Consider the following 15,937-nt stretch of genomic DNA (forward strand, 5'->3'; position numbering starts at 1 on the left):
AAGGAGGAATAGTCCCAATAGAACTGCATTGCTATTGGGACTTACAACCAGTGGCGTAACTATAAATTTTGCTCCCCCATGCCGAAAAAGTTTCAGGCGCTCCCCCCCCCCACCCAAAGATCAAACACACCCAAAGACTACATTTAAGGTGTGTGGTTACTACATGATACAGCAACGTGCCTTACACATTATGACACACTAAGTAATGCCACTTATAACACAGTGTGCCAGACCGGAATGCCCCTTACAACACATTATGCTACACCGGAGTGCCCCTTAGAACACATTATGCTACACAGCAATGCCCCTTACACATCCCACACAATAATGCCACATATAACACATAATAACATACAGTAAAGCGCTTATAACAAATTTATGCCATGCTGTAATGCCCATATTTCACATTATGCCACACTGTAATGCCACATACAACACATTATGCCACACAGTAATGCCCCTTACACATTATGCCACACAGTAATGCCCCTAATAGCACATTGTGCACACAGTAATGCCAAATACACATTATGCCAAACAGTAATGCCCATTACATCCCACCCTGACAGATCTACTTCACCAACCCTCCTTTCAGCTCCTGCCAGTCCGTCACCTCAGCTCAAGACAGGTTGCACTGTTTTTATGTCCATGCAGAACCAGATTATTGGGAACATAGTTTATAACCTGTAAACTGTGTATCAAATTAGTGCCCCTTATACAGTGCTCCCTGTAGTTGTGCCCCAAAATGCAATGCCCCCTATAATAGTACCCCTTATGCAATGCCCCTGTAGTAGTGCCCCTTATGCAATGCCCCCTGTAGTAGTGCCCATTATGCAATGTCCCCTGTAGTAGTGCCCATTATGCAATGCCCCCTGTAGTTGTGCCCATTATGCAATGCCCCCTGTAGTAGTGCCCCTTATGCAATGTCCCCTGTAGTAGTGCCCATTATGCAATGTCCGCTGTAGTAGTGCCCATTATGCAATGCTCCCTGTAGTAGTGCCCCTTATGCAATGCCCCCTGTAGTAGTGTCCATTATGCAGGGCCCCCTGTAGTAGTGCCCATTATGCAGGGCCCCCTGTAGTAGTGCCCATTAAACTAGTGCCCCCTGTAGTAGTGCCCATTATGCAGGGCCCCCTGTAGTGCCCTTTCTAGTAGTTAGCCCCCTGTAGTAGTGCCCCTTCTAGTAGTTAGCCGCCTGTAGTTAGCCCCCTGTAGTTAGCCCCCTGTAGTTAGCCGCCTGCAGTTGCTCCTCCCCTCCGCGCGCACACAAACAAACACACACACACAAAAGAAAAAAACACAAACACTTACCTTTATCCCCGCTCCAGTGCTGCTGCCGTCCATACCCCGGCGTCCGCTCCTCGGCACTATGGGAGTGACGTCATTACGTCACTCCCATAGTGCTCTGCGGGACCCGGAAGCCGGAGCTCACTCCTGAACTCCGTCCCCGGCGTCCGCTCCTCGGCACTATGGGAGTGACGTCATTTCGTCACTCCCATAGTGCCCTGCGGGACCCGGAAGACCGAGGGAGCTCCGTCCTCCAGCTGCCGCCAGGGGTTTGATTAGGAGCCGGGCGGGTGCCCGGCAGATGGAGGGTGCAGGGGGTGCGAACGCACCCCCTACACCCTCTGTAGTTACTACTACTGCCCCCGTCGCCCCCAAACTACCCAGCACCTCCAAGCCACCGCGGGGGCTGCGGGGGCAGTAGTTACGCCACTGCTTACAACACCGGGGGTATACATTGGAACTGGAGTCATTATACTGTTTTTACGGCTGAAACTCTTATATGATATGTTTTTTACCCAGTGGGTTTGCATAAGGGTTTTACACCATGTATATTATTTTAAATGATTATTAAATATTAGGGGTCTATTTACTAAGCAGTGTTAGCAGATAGAGTGAAAAGTGATAAGGTGCCAGCCAATTGTCTGGCACCTTATCACTTTTCACTCTTTCTCCTAACACTGCTTAGTAAATAGACCCCTTAGTCTTTATTGATTTTTATATTCGTTTATACTTTAATTGTGATATACTCTTATGATTTCTTAGCGCTACCACCATTTCTTTTTATGTCATTGATTCTCTGAGGAACTGACTATCCCTATTTGTGGCAGCTGCTGAACTCCCTTGTTATTGGTGTATATAACTCACATTGCAGAACAGTATTGAACATTTTGCTCATTTCTCTTTTCTTATGCTCATGCAACTTGTTGTAAACATCACGGAGGCTGATGTAGAGTCGGTAGGAAAATGGGTGAGCTGTATATATCTCAAGATAATTATACTTCTGCATCGGCAGCGTATACACCTACTTTACTACAAGTCGTCGTCCTCATCAGTGTGTACTCACACCTTCCCTGCACCAGGAGCAGATTACACACCTCCTAAAAGGCATATATACACTTACATGCTGGTCTTCCTGTGCCGCTGCATGAGCATACCCTTGCTGAACTTTGCCTATGTGAGACCACCCACGTTACATTTCTGTGGTCGTAAGGCTTGATATGTGCCAACTGCATACGGTTCAACATAGGCGCATTTACATACATGCATTTGCTGTGCGATAGTGCATGATGGTCCAGCCATACTGATGTATTACCCATTCTGCATTAGCCCCATGTGCTTATTTATTTTAAGCTAGGGGCTTATTTCATGTTACATTCTGTGACTGAAGTCAGCGGAGTAAATGAAAGGAGCTCTTAATAGAGAATTTGTCCTGGTATAGTAACAAAATCTACACATTACCATTGTATGCAATATTCTGTTTTGTTCAAATATTTATAATGAACGCTACAACGACATGAACTCTTACTGTTTTTTGAAGTCAGGAATTTTCTGGGTTAACCTGATTGATTACTTCTGTGGCGGATGGGCCATCCTCTTTGCTGCGGTGCTTGAGTTGGCAGGAATGTGCTGGATTTATGGTAAGATGTATTCAAAATATCATTCTATGCTCTTTGGTTACAGATATAGTGCAAATTATTTTGAAATATGCCCGATATGATTCAAAATGCAGCAGCTCTGTGCAAATGAGGTTTTTTACGATGCTATGCTCCTGATTGTTTGTGCAATGGCTCCTATTCATAGGCAATGTACATAAGCTAGCTGGGCAAGATGGCAACAGCTGCAGAGACAACATTTAGCATGGGTGAACTAGGCTGGACTGGCATTTCCTTGCCTAGTATGAGCTATGTATATTAATGTCCCTAGTTATGTACTCTTAAGATGTTTAAATGAGATTCAAGAGGATGACACAGTGCATGTATGGGGAAGTTCCTGGGTTAGCACATTGGGGATGTGGTCAATATATATATATATATGGAATCAGTATGGGATGCCGGCAGTCGGGATCCCGGCTGTCAGAATCCCGACACCGACATCCCGTCAGGGCTAGCATACCGACATTTATTGTTCAGTATGCTAACCCTCGACCTCTCCCTACCCGAACCCTAACCCTCCGCCTTTGTGCCTAACCTGAACCTCCCTTCCTAGTGCCTAAACCTAACCTCCCCCTTCCCGCTCTCTAAACCTAACCCTCCCCCTTAGTGCCTAACCCTAACCCTCCCCCCCACACCGCTACTTACCTTTGGTATCCTGGTGGTCGGGATGTCAGCGCCGGGATTGTGATAGGCATCGGAATCCAGTGCTGGTAATATCAGTGCCGGCATCGCGGCCGCCGGGATACTGACTGCATCCCATATATATATATATATATATATATATATATATATATATATATAATGTTTGCTTATAACTGCAAAGTGAACTGTTATGCTGTATTGCACGCTTGCAGTATTACACAAGAAGATAATCACAGTACAAATATGTCAGTCTACATGTAAGATAGGTGTGTATCACCACCTGCTGGTAAAACCTGGTAATGATGATGCAATGATATACAGTATGAATTGTACTGTTCTATAGGACACATAATAAGATAGCAATACTTTTAAGCATTTGTTTTTAAGCAAATACTTTCAGACATCTTCGTATGATAATGGTAAAATACACAAGGCTAAATGGAAAATATCTAAAGCCGTTTAATTCTGTATTTTATTACCTAATGCAACATTGTGAAATGGAACCACCAAGGAACACAGAAAAAAAAACTTCACTTAGGGATGCAAATAGTTTTTTATATGTACAGTAAATTGCTCATACAAGGGTCTATTCATGAAGATCTGCAGTATAGAATTGTTACTTATCACCATAGATCGCATCAGTTCGATGCGATCTATAGTTTTGATAAGTAGCAATTCATGTGCCCTCACTGGTTTTGCGTAGCGAAGCGGTATATCCAGGTTTGGCAGTGCAGTCTTCTCTTTTCTTTCTTTGTGTCTTCTAATTTTTTTGTTCATGTGCTGTTGTCATTTTCATATTAGCACAAGTGCCTGGTGACTCCTGTGAATCTTCAGTGCGCCGGCATCTGGGTAGAGGGTGTACTTTGTGCGTATGCGCCGGGTCATCTCGGCGGCGGCGGTGGGGGGGTAGGTAGGGAATCTGAATCTGTATACGAAGTGCTGCTATGTGTTTAAAACTCATCTGTGATGCCAATAAGAATCAAAATGTAAAGAAAAAGTTGTTACGATACACCTCTCGGTGTGGCACAGTCGTGCTGGGTCTCATGCCATAGGGCGTATTGAGGTTAAATAGTATATTTACTAAAGGTCAATTTTGATTGACTTAAAATCGTTCAAAATCGATCAACATAGATGTTGTGTCTCTGGGGGTAAATCACACATTTAGTAACAGACAATTTTTTTTTTAGCATTAGTAAATGTTTGATTTAGCACCAGAAATACATCAATATTGATTGATTTTGAATCTATCAAAATCGATCTTTAGTAAATATGCCCCTAGGTCAGTGGTTCCCAAACTTTTTTGAATCATGGCACCCTGGAGTATTAGCATTATTTTCACGGCACCCCTAGGCCAAAAGTTTGATCATGAGAAATTCAGGAAAAATGTAGTAAGGTACAGTGTCATCCTTAGGGTCAGTTATGTGGTAGTGGACAAATTTGTGCTTCTTTTTGTCCACATATTTACATTACATTGACCATAAATAATTTGATTTGGTGCTGGACAACCAACCTGAGACACCCCTGCAAGTGTCCTGAGGCACCCCAGGGTGCCACAGCGCACAGTTTGGGAACCACTGCCCAGAGGCGGACTGGGCCGGGTGCCATCTGCCCCTCGGGCAGGTACGATTTTACTGTTATGGGGGCCGCCAGTTGCGTTAGGCACCCGGGAGCAGTGGCGGATCCAGCGGGGGACGTTTCTGACACTTTTTAAAATCCTAACAGAGAGCAGCGTCAGCGGCCTGCAGTGGCATTAACATCGTTGCTAAAAATGAGTCTGGCTGACTCATACGCTGTGGCCGGCCACGGGCTGTAACTAAGCAGCAGAAGGAGGCGGTCCGGACGTAGCAGAGGAAGGTGACCCCCTCCTGTTTCCTCCCCTCTGCTTAAGCTCCTCCTCCCTGATGCAGCTAATTGCCGGGGCTCCGACGTCACAATCTAGTGACCGGCCCCGGCACAAAAAGGTTCAGAGGGGCCATGAGACTTTCAGGAGCCCAGCGCAGCGTCCCCAAGCCGAAATTGATTGCTGCGGCCGCCCCTCTGTAACCACGGTCAACTAGAAGGAGCAGGTGGAGACGAGGGTAAAAGTAACCGGGCACAAGTAGCAACATGCAGCCTTGCCCACCCCGCACATCAATTACAGCAGCACCACTGGGCCTGGCACCTACCACACTCCCCACCCATGAGACAGAAGAAGTAAAAGAGGGGACCCTGAGTGACACTGCCTGCATCATCAGTGACAGTCAGCTATGTGTGGTAGGTGACAATGTATTTTTACCTACCTACCTCTCTCAATCCCCCCTATGGATTAAGCACACATATGTTGAGTGCACCCCTGCTGTTAGCCACTTGACCATGAGTGCAATATATATATATATATATATATATATATATACACACACCTCCAGGTGTGGCACTCAGCGGACTTGATGAATAAATATATCCACGCAAAGATTGCTGCAACGTTTCGGGATTTATTCTCCCTTCGTCAGGCTATATCATACATGATGTATGTATGTATGATGTAGCCTTACGAAGGGAGAATAAATCCCAAAACGTTGCAGCAATCTTTGCGTGGATATATTTATTCATCAAGTCCGCTGAGTGCCACACCTGGATGTGTATGGACATATTGTAGTGAGCGCCGCGGCATTGTTTCATTTATTGGAAGGAGGGTGATGGACCAGTTGCGAGATATATATATATATATATATATATGTGTATACATACTGTATATGTGTATACATTTTGTGATAAATGAAATGGGTGTCGAGATGGTTTCCCTGTTACTCATAATCTAACACTGCAGCCCTTTCCTGTATCACCTCTGCCAGTCTGCTCCTGTCTCACTACCGTTCCATCTCTTACCCCAACAAATCACCTTGACACTCTCTTGTCCCACCTGCCCCCTCGTCTTCTTCCTCCTGCCCTCACTCTCCTCTCCATTCTTGTGTCAATGTCCCTCCTTTTCCTGTCTCCTCTATTATCCCCTTCTTAACTAATCCTTTCCCGTCAATCCTATCTCTTCCCTGCCACATCTATTCCCCCCCCTGCATATCCACCTTCCTCCCTTACACATTTTCCATCTCCCCCCCCACAAATCCCCTTCCTCCACCCCACACATGCTCCCACCTCCCCACTACAAATCCACCCTCTTCCCTCTACACATCCTCTCCCATGCACATCTAGCCTCCTCCTCCTATACACATCTACCCTCCTCCTCCCATAAACATCTACCCTCCTCCTCCCATACACATCTACCCTTGCCCCTATACATCTTCCCCAATACACATCTACCCTCTTCCCCCCTACATATCTATCCTCTCCCTACACATTAACTCTCCTCCTGCAATACATCCTCTCCATACACATCTACCCCCCTACACAACTACTCTCCCTACATATCTACCCTCCTCTCCCATACACATCTACCGTCCTCCCCGTACACATCTACCGTCCTACCCCCTACACATCTTCCCAACCCCACCTAGACATCTAGAGGGAGACACTCATTGGTCTGGACTTTCTGGACCGACAGGAGGCTTGTCCCTAGAGGGGGACGGTTTTAGATTTTGGGTACAATCGCATTTCTCTTTTTTTTTTTTTAGTTATATAGAAAGCCTGGGCCACTTGCTTGTGTTGCTCCCCAGGCTGAAAGTTGCCAGCCAGCCCCTGCCACTGCCCTAGGTGTATGCGGACACATCTGTAGTTGAGAGATTTTTTGCAACTGCAAAAATTCAGAAAAAGTGCTGTGGTGCATGCGTTATACAGAGTATACTCTCAATGGCCACATGGTATCAGAGATGTTCTGAAAAACTGATGGGCATTCCTGGGCGGTGACTGGGAGGAGCCTAGTAGTGCCAGCAAAAATGGTTCGTTCAGTGGGCGTATTATGGGAGTGTCGTAGGCGTGTCAGTGGAAGCAGCTGCTTTGAGAGACGCACAGACGCTGGTATAAGAGGCAGTGGTGAGATGGAGAAACTGCACCTGCCACAGTACTAGTGCAAGTTTGGATGGTGCGACCGATAATGGGGTATAAGGACTACAGCATACATGGACACTAAAAGTGGGCGTCTCTGGCCTTGCAGAGGTGTACACAAGGGGAGGAGTTCGTAGCGGCATTTGCATAAAATCGTAAGAAGGTGACCGCCAATAGATGCTGCTGCGTGCGACTAGGCCCATTGGGAGACTGTGGGGGCATTTGTCTTGTATGTCAACAATGTTATCAAATGGAGACATTACATATTATTTTTTAAATTGAGTTTAAATAATTTGTCATCTGTGTCATACTAAGGCTGCTATTTTGTGTCACAGGTGCTAACAATTTCATAAAGGACATTGAAATGATGATTGGAAAAAAGCACTGGAGCTTCTGGTTATGGTGGAGAACTTGTTGGTTATTTGTGTCACCAGCCCTATTACTGGTAAGTAATATATCACTTTGCTTTAGCTGGACACAAGTACGTCATACTTCTTCTTATGTTAAATATGGAAATATAATTGGTACAGCTTTGAATTAGGGATGTGCAGGCTCGGATAGGTTTGAGTTTGCACGCTGAGTTCGGATTTTTCCCTCCAAAAAACGGGACTCAGAAAGAGGCAAAACGTCATCTTGCATGGACAAACATCATCATTCCTGGACAAAAGTGCAAGATGACGTTATTCTTGCCCCATTCTTGTGACAGCCATACTGTACAATATAGCATTGAATGTTCTTTCCACATGGATGTCCCAATGCTACCTAAAGCTCTATGGGCCTGTTTCAGAGGTGTACATTATTCCGATGTTTACAGAGTTAAGCGAATATCAGTAAATCATATGTATAAGTTGCAATGCGCATGTGTCAAGGTACATTACAGTATTTGCTTGCAGTGACTTTTTACATGCAGTGTGATTGACAGTCATGGAGCATTTGGGGGAGGTAACGGAGCGGCGGCAGAGAACGCGGGCATGTCTCAACTGTTTCAGGGACAAATGCAGGATTTTTACAGGTTTATAAATATATTTGATAAGTGAAACTGATTCAAGCGACTAGCATGTCTTATGTATAAGGTGTTGTATAACCCAATGGGTCAAGAATGAAGTGCAATAGTGTATATATATATATATATATATATATATATATATGTGTGTGCATAAGTCTTGTAGCAAAGTGTAGTAAAGTGCTTTTTGAAAAAAGTGCAGTGTGTGCCAAAGTGTGCTAATAAGGTGCTGAAATAGACAAATAATTTAACCTTTAAAAATGACCCCCATCAAAATGGGCATGGCAAAGTGCTTCATCATAAGTACCAAAAAATATACCAATGATATGAACAGAGGTGCTGATTCGGAGCCGCTCGCTAGAATCGATCGCTCGCACGATGTGTATACAAATTGCGTAGACAGTGCAATCGTACAGCAATGCATAGGCACGCCCAGTATGTCTTAGAAAGCGATCACATAGTGTATGCAGACACCCACCAGCCTGTCTTAAGATGCCCAATTGTGCATCTCATTTCCAGGAAGTGTATGCAACCATCCGTACATCGGGTAACATCGGATGTGATCGCAGCACTTGAGGTTGACCATACCCTGCCTCAAGCACTGCGAGCACTTCAGTGAGATGCTCAAGCACGCCTGCGTTTGCACCTCCACTCCCTCGTTTTTAATGGCCAGCCCGTTACCACCTACAAACGGCTTCCCCTGTCACTCACTCTGCTGGGCTGTCTATGCGCAGGGAGCGAACGCATTATGTAGTTTCGCTAAGGTATGAGCATGCACACTGTGATGCATGCGTACAATGCACACATAATGCATACTATCGGCAGCAGCGAGCGTTTGCACCTTAGCGAGCAGGTCTGAATGAGCTCCAGAGTGCAATAAAGATAAATATATAGCAATTTATTTATACTGTATGTAACCAGGCTAAAGGGTTAGAGACAAAGGTTGCATTAATAAAAATACATATATGAGGTAATTTATTAATAACTAAATTCATAGTCTATATTAAAAATATATATGTATAGCAATTCATGATTTCTATATATGAAATTGTTACTTTGAGGTAAAATATATGTACAATTTATGAAAGAAGCATATATATATATATATATATATATATATATTATATATATATATACAGTATATATATATATCATATATCATGTATTTATATGACAGTTTATGTGGTACTCTTTTCTCTGTGGTGGGGATGTGCCCAAGTGTGTGGGATGCACATGAACAGTAGAAAAAGGGGTGGAGTGATATGGCTGGGAGTGGTTGGGTTCCTGTCAGAAAAAAAAGGGCAGGTACAGATACAGTGATAACAGCTGACAGCGGCTGCTGACAGTCTGGTGTTCCCCTGCTAAAATGTATTTTATGGACTAGTGTAAAAGGCTTGTCAATATTGTGAGCCTATATATATATATATATATATATATATATCCACTAAGAGAGTACGAAGGACCTCTTTTAGCATAACCAACTTACAGGAGAGTAACTGAAGGAGACTTATTCTAAGTACAAGGGAAATTCCTTTAATGGTGCGTACACACTGGGCGATTAAAGTGGACGACTGAACGATAACGATATCGTTATCGTTCAGTCGTCCACTTTATCGTCCATTTTTAACACAAAAAAGATGAACGATGACGACGACGCGCGTTCCCGCGGGTCGTTCGTCATCCTCGTTCATCGGGCTGACATGCAGGCCAACCTGACGACCTCGTCAGGTTGCTGCATGTCAGGGAATGGGTGAGAGAGCCCGGCGCTGAACGATATCGCTAATGATATCGTTCAGCGGCTGTGCTCAATGTCATGAACGACATTGAGCACAGCCTGCCGGGGACACACTAGACGATATCGCTCAGGGAGCATATCGTCTAGTGTGTATGCACCTTAACTCTATTGTTAAGAGAAAGGAATAGGTCCTGGACTCTGGTGTAATTACACATAATTCTGTTTGGTCTATACTGCCTATATACTAGGACAGTTTGCTAAGGTTATTGCTTCTCATTCACTGTTAAGCTAATGGTAATTGTTAATGTAAAAATGTAATTGATGTCTGTAGACACAGAATTAATATACTCATACCTACCAACTGTCCTGCTTCCAGCGGGACAGTCCCGTTTTTCTGGGACTGTCCCACTGTCCTGCCCGCGGGCCGCAGTGTCCCGTGGTGGGGGGGAAGTTGGGAGAGCACAAAACGCTGCTCTGCTATGCAGAGCAGCGGGTGTGCAGTAGGAGAACAGATGCCACGCGCATGCGCATGGCATCAGTTTTCTTGTGTAGGAAGAGCCTGGGGGCTGCCCAGCGTCTTGGAGACTGCTGGGCATGCCCCCAAAGTGACGAAAACGGGGGAAGCTGTGAGGCTCCGCCCTGCTTTCTGTAAGCTCCAGCCCTTTTTCTTAAGCCACGCCCCCTTTTTGGACGCGCGCGCCTTTGGCGCGCAACCTGTCCCTCCTTTGCAGGATGAAAAGTTGGTAGGTATGTATACTGAAGTTATGTAAAGCAAATGTGTATATCTGACCTGTCTTATATAAAAGTTATCCTGATCTAATATTGTTTATCTATTACTTACCTGGAGAGGGTGGAACACGGAGATCATATGTATGGAGTAGCCTAGAAGAAAAGAAAAGACAGGTGGTATTAACAAAGTTGTGTTATACCCAGATTATATTTATGCATTATTGTACACTACACACCATACTCATAAGTAATAGCTTTTCCCAAGCAAGCCTTACAATTTAGCTTGGGTGGAGGCACTGGAATAGTAATAGGAGGTACACCACTTAACATGAGTTTATGGTTACATAGGAGTTAGTAACCTGGTGTCCCTTTAGAGGGTAAAGGGGGGTTACATGTACATGAGCAAAAGTCCAAAACACAGCCTAGCAATAATCACAACCTCTAATAAACCCTTAATGGGTAACCAGGTGGATAATGAGGTGCAATGTGCTGTGCAAGTATTAATAAACAATAGGTTCATAAATACACTTCATAAAATAATAGTTTATAACATCCAATTAATAACACAATAAGAGTAAAATATGTCCAGAAATTGTTATTGTCACAGACAGCATCTCCTGCATGCCCTTTTCATTTTTAAAATAAATTCTGAACCATGAAGTTGATTGTGTGGGCAAAACATGGAAGATTTGAAATTTACCCAGTTTTTTAATTGCTTCTCCCTCACCCTCCACCCCATCTGGCTGCCCCAGGACCCTGGAGAATTGATAGGCTGATATAAATAACGGTTCAGCTCAATAAACGCCTGCCTCCTTTGTATGTAGGTGACTCTAAGCAGAATAACTAGATAATATTGATGGTGGGTGTCATTCGAGACACCAGCGCAGAGCATCTTCCTGCCAGGATGTGTGCAATAAAGTGCAAATACGTTTCATACAAAAATTAGTTGTGTATATTGGTGACATACATACATACATACATATTTACATGCCGGGCATAAAGCAGGCTGAGGTAACCTGAGGCACTCCACCCGTTGTTGATAAATAACATCTAGCAGGCCTGGCAAACAGCATGGATGCTGGGAGTTGTATTTCAGCTGGAGAGCCACAGATTGCTTTCTTCTGATGTAAACAGCAAGTCTTGGTCCCATTATCCCCAACAACCTCACCGAGCAAAAAAGTAAACGTCTGGTTACAGTGTGTACTATATAGCACCTCCCCAAGCAAGGCCACAGCATTTCTATTAGATGTATAAAAAATATACGGCGTATATGGGCTGAATTCAATCACGGTGTGGCACAAAATGGCTACCCTCACTGTGTGTTAGCGACAGGTTCAGATGTCACTCAGGTGATCAGGTGGTTGGTCCTATATATACGCCCCAAGCATCTCTGTGTGATGGTGCAGACACTGCATAATATCTGACAAACTTTCCACACTCAAATAGCAAACCTTTTGCAGATCAAGAATGTCTTTCAGGAAATGAAGAACTCCTCCCTCATAAAAAAAATTCAGAATCAAAAATTAAAAAAATTTACAAACTAATCAATCCTTCCTTTCCCTGCCTTCAACTACTCCATAAACATACTCCAACTCCTTCAGGCCTCTGATCTAGTTCTTGATTATTGAAAACATTATTGGTTTCTCTATGGGGTCGTATAGTTTATTAAACTGCCATACTTTATGTCACTGCAGTGCCACTCTGTTTCCTAGGTGTGCCATGTTGGAAGCTGAACTGCCACATGTTTGTGACGCCCACTGTTGTAGCTTAGCTTAGTCAGCCAGCTAGCTCGGTGCAACAATTTGGCCCAAACTGATCTAATCAGAATATTTAATTAACAAGCCAAGTAAGACCAAAGCAATTTCCCAGGTGCCCATGTAACAGTACTTGCCAGGGTATATGCATACATATATCCATATGGTGAAGAGAAACCTGTCAGTGCCTCTGCTATTTCAGAGAAACATGATTTATGATTAATAAAATGAAACATACAGTATGTTGCACATTCAAGTATTTCCTTCTGTATCTTTGCAGGCAATCCTTTTGTGGTCTCTGATTACTTTTGAATCCCCATCATATGGTACCATAAAATATCCTACCTGGGCAACATCTCTTGGCTGGTGTATAATCTCTTTCTGTGTTATATGGATTCCTATTGTAGCTGTAGTAAAGCTTTTCCGCGCACAAGGAAACTTTCTTCGGGTAAGCCAATTAGCATGGGGACAATTCTGTAACCGTAACAACAGCTGCAACAGATACAAGTTATTGATGTACACAGTCTGTACAATGACAGTTAGGAACTGTTTGGTTGGTACTTATCTCTCACAGCTTTATCTCTTTCCAAGGCTTAGTACATCTACCACTCTGTGATCTGTTTTTTGTTCACCATTCCATTGAATGGCGCGCTACACTACAATAGTAAAATCTTTATATTGCAGAGTGAACTGTAACAAAAAAACTCTTCTTTTTCTTTCCTCTCCTCTTATGCACCAGTGAATGCCAGGAGAAAAACAGTAGCACACGCATTGGGTTTGCACCAGTACTAACAAAACCATAGAGATTTGGCTTGACAGGGTTAGTAGTAAATGCTAAAGTCACATTACTCAATTTATACAGAATATAGTAGTGTAATAAAGTGCCACGTAGATCATAGATTCTCAAACTCGACCCTCAGGACCCAAATAGTGCTTGTTTTCCAGGTCTCCTCACAGAATCACAAGTGAAATAATTAGCTCCACCTGTGGATCTTTTAAAATGTGTCACAGAGTAACGAAAACACCTGTGCACCTACCAGGAGACCTGGAAAATGTAACCTGTGTGGGGTACTGAGGACCGAGTTTGAGAACCACTGACATAGATGATATAGAAAAGTCTGGGCAGTATTATTTTTACAAGTGAAAGTCACATTTACCAAGCAAAATCCACTTAAATTAAATGCAGGTAGAAATATAAAATAAAATTACAATTTAAATTCTAACACATTGTATTCCCCTATAAATATCCAATGGGAATCTTCTTAACTGCCATGGTCCAAACGCAAATATCACTTAAGTCCTGCAAATAGATGGCCGCTGCTACATATAATATAGCAGCCATACAAATGATTTATGTATGTAATTATTGCCAGTTGTCTGTCTCATCTCCGTCATGCACAGTGGGAGATGGGGCGTGTACTCCAATGGCAGCAACATGACAGAACAAGAGAGGAGAGTAGGGCCAGTGCTCTGGCACAGGGGTTATGCATAGCGTGGAGGGAGCAGGATGGGACATAGGACCTCATTCAGACCCGGTCGCAAGCGCTGAGCGCTCGCAACCGGGTCAATGTTTTGGTCCTGCGCACGCGCAGCGGCCGCACTGCGCATGTGCAAGCCCCGTAGCGAGAGAGAAGCTCTCTCGCTCTGGAGCTCGCTACAAAAGGGCCGGCTGTCGATGTTGATCGACAGCTCGGCCCGTTTTGTAGGCGGGGTGGGGGGGTGGTTTCACAAACTGAGGCATTCCTTAACGCCTACCATTTTGTGGGCGGCCGCACTGACATCAGCAGTGATGTCAGTGGGGAGTTTTCTGCTCGATCAGAGCAGGAAGCTCCCTGGGGCTTGCGGTTGCCGAGACACAACCTTAGGGTCTCGTAGCAAGCCCCGATGGTCGCGATGGTCTTGACCATTGCGACCATCACCCTGGTCGGTCGCTAAGCTGTGGGTGGTAACCCACAGCTTAGCTAGCGACCAGGAGGCCGCACTTAAAAATAGAAGCAGCCGCCCTCATTCAGAACGAGCGCCTCTGAATGAGGGCCATAGTGGGGACAGGTCCATATTACTGGTATACTATAAGTAGGAGGGGACTAAGCACATCAACCAGTCAGAAGCCGCTGCAGATTGTCATTATCAGCAGGGCACTTTTTGCACCAAGGAGTGATATTCCTTCTGAAGGTGAATTTTTTCCAGGTCTTCCATGGTTGCGTTTGTGAGATCATACCCTTGCTGAATTTGGCCTAGGCATGCACGCTCCCACCTCTCTAAGTGTAAGGAGTCATAAGCTTTAGATACAACAGCATTTGTAAATGGACAGCAGCGTAAGCCTTTTTAGTGCACATGAGAAATACAGAAATGTGTATTCTACATAAAACAAAGACACATACGTCCAACTCTACATCAGGCTCTATATGACATCACAGATTAATTAATTGTAGGTAACTGTCTTTTTAAGATCTGTAGACCTGCTGACAACTGGGGACCTGCACTCATTCAGCACCGGGGAGAACGTTACAAACATATTCCGGACAACAGTAAAGAAAAAGATTTTGTAGAGATCCTGACAGTGACCGCCATGATGGGATATGATAATGATGCCTATCTTTGATGTGACCCTTAACAGATGACTGGCCTGCTGGGAGCATACAGTACCTAAATCAAGAGTACATTTCTTTTTTTCAAGCAAAAGACTGTAACATCAGCACCTCAGGATTGTAAGGCGCTGCCGAACACTTGTGGTACCATATATATAAATGATAAAAATAATGATAATAATAATAATGTACTTTAAATATATTTAATTTTGTGTGCAATAAACTATTAAACCTATTGTAGTTCTAATTGTCTTTTAGAAAACCATGCAGGTCCTTTACAAAACGTAATCTAGGCCTGCCACAAGATACCTCGCTGGTGCATGCCACCTCTCTGCAAAAGAAAAGTTTTTCTTCTCCATAAATAGCATAACTGATCACTCCCCATTGAAACCTATGGGGGGCTGTATCAAGAAGAGAAGAAAAAAGAGAAAAAACTCAGTTAATATCATCGACCTCACTGCAGATTTCTCTTCTATAAATAGGGAGAAGAGAAAAAACATCTTTTCTCCAGCTGAAATGCTAAATAGAGCCCTTTGTCTTGTCCTATACTTCTAATAGGACCCGCAATTGCA

At 44.0% G+C, this 15,937-nt stretch overlaps 1 protein-coding gene across 1 annotated transcript in view; it reads left to right on the forward strand.

Moving 5' to 3' along the window:
* Positions 1-15,479, forward strand: part of LOC148538574 (sodium- and chloride-dependent neutral and basic amino acid transporter B(0+)-like) — a 69,190-nt gene extending 53,711 nt beyond the window's left edge. The window contains exons 9-12 of the mRNA XM_088452588.1: positions 2,825-2,924; positions 7,892-8,001; positions 13,058-13,225; positions 15,227-15,479. Coding sequence (XP_088308714.1) covers positions 2,825-2,924; positions 7,892-8,001; positions 13,058-13,225; positions 15,227-15,379 — 531 coding nt within the window. The 3' untranslated portion in view covers positions 15,380-15,479. The remainder of the gene's footprint in view (positions 1-2,824; positions 2,925-7,891; positions 8,002-13,057; positions 13,226-15,226) is intronic.
* The last annotated feature ends 458 nt before the right edge of the window (positions 15,480-15,937 follow it).

This window comes from Taudactylus pleione, unplaced genomic scaffold (genome assembly GCF_031769625.1).
Source record: "Taudactylus pleione unplaced genomic scaffold, aTauple2 ptg000039l, whole genome shotgun sequence".
Lineage (NCBI taxonomy): Eukaryota > Metazoa > Chordata > Amphibia > Anura > Myobatrachidae > Taudactylus > Taudactylus pleione.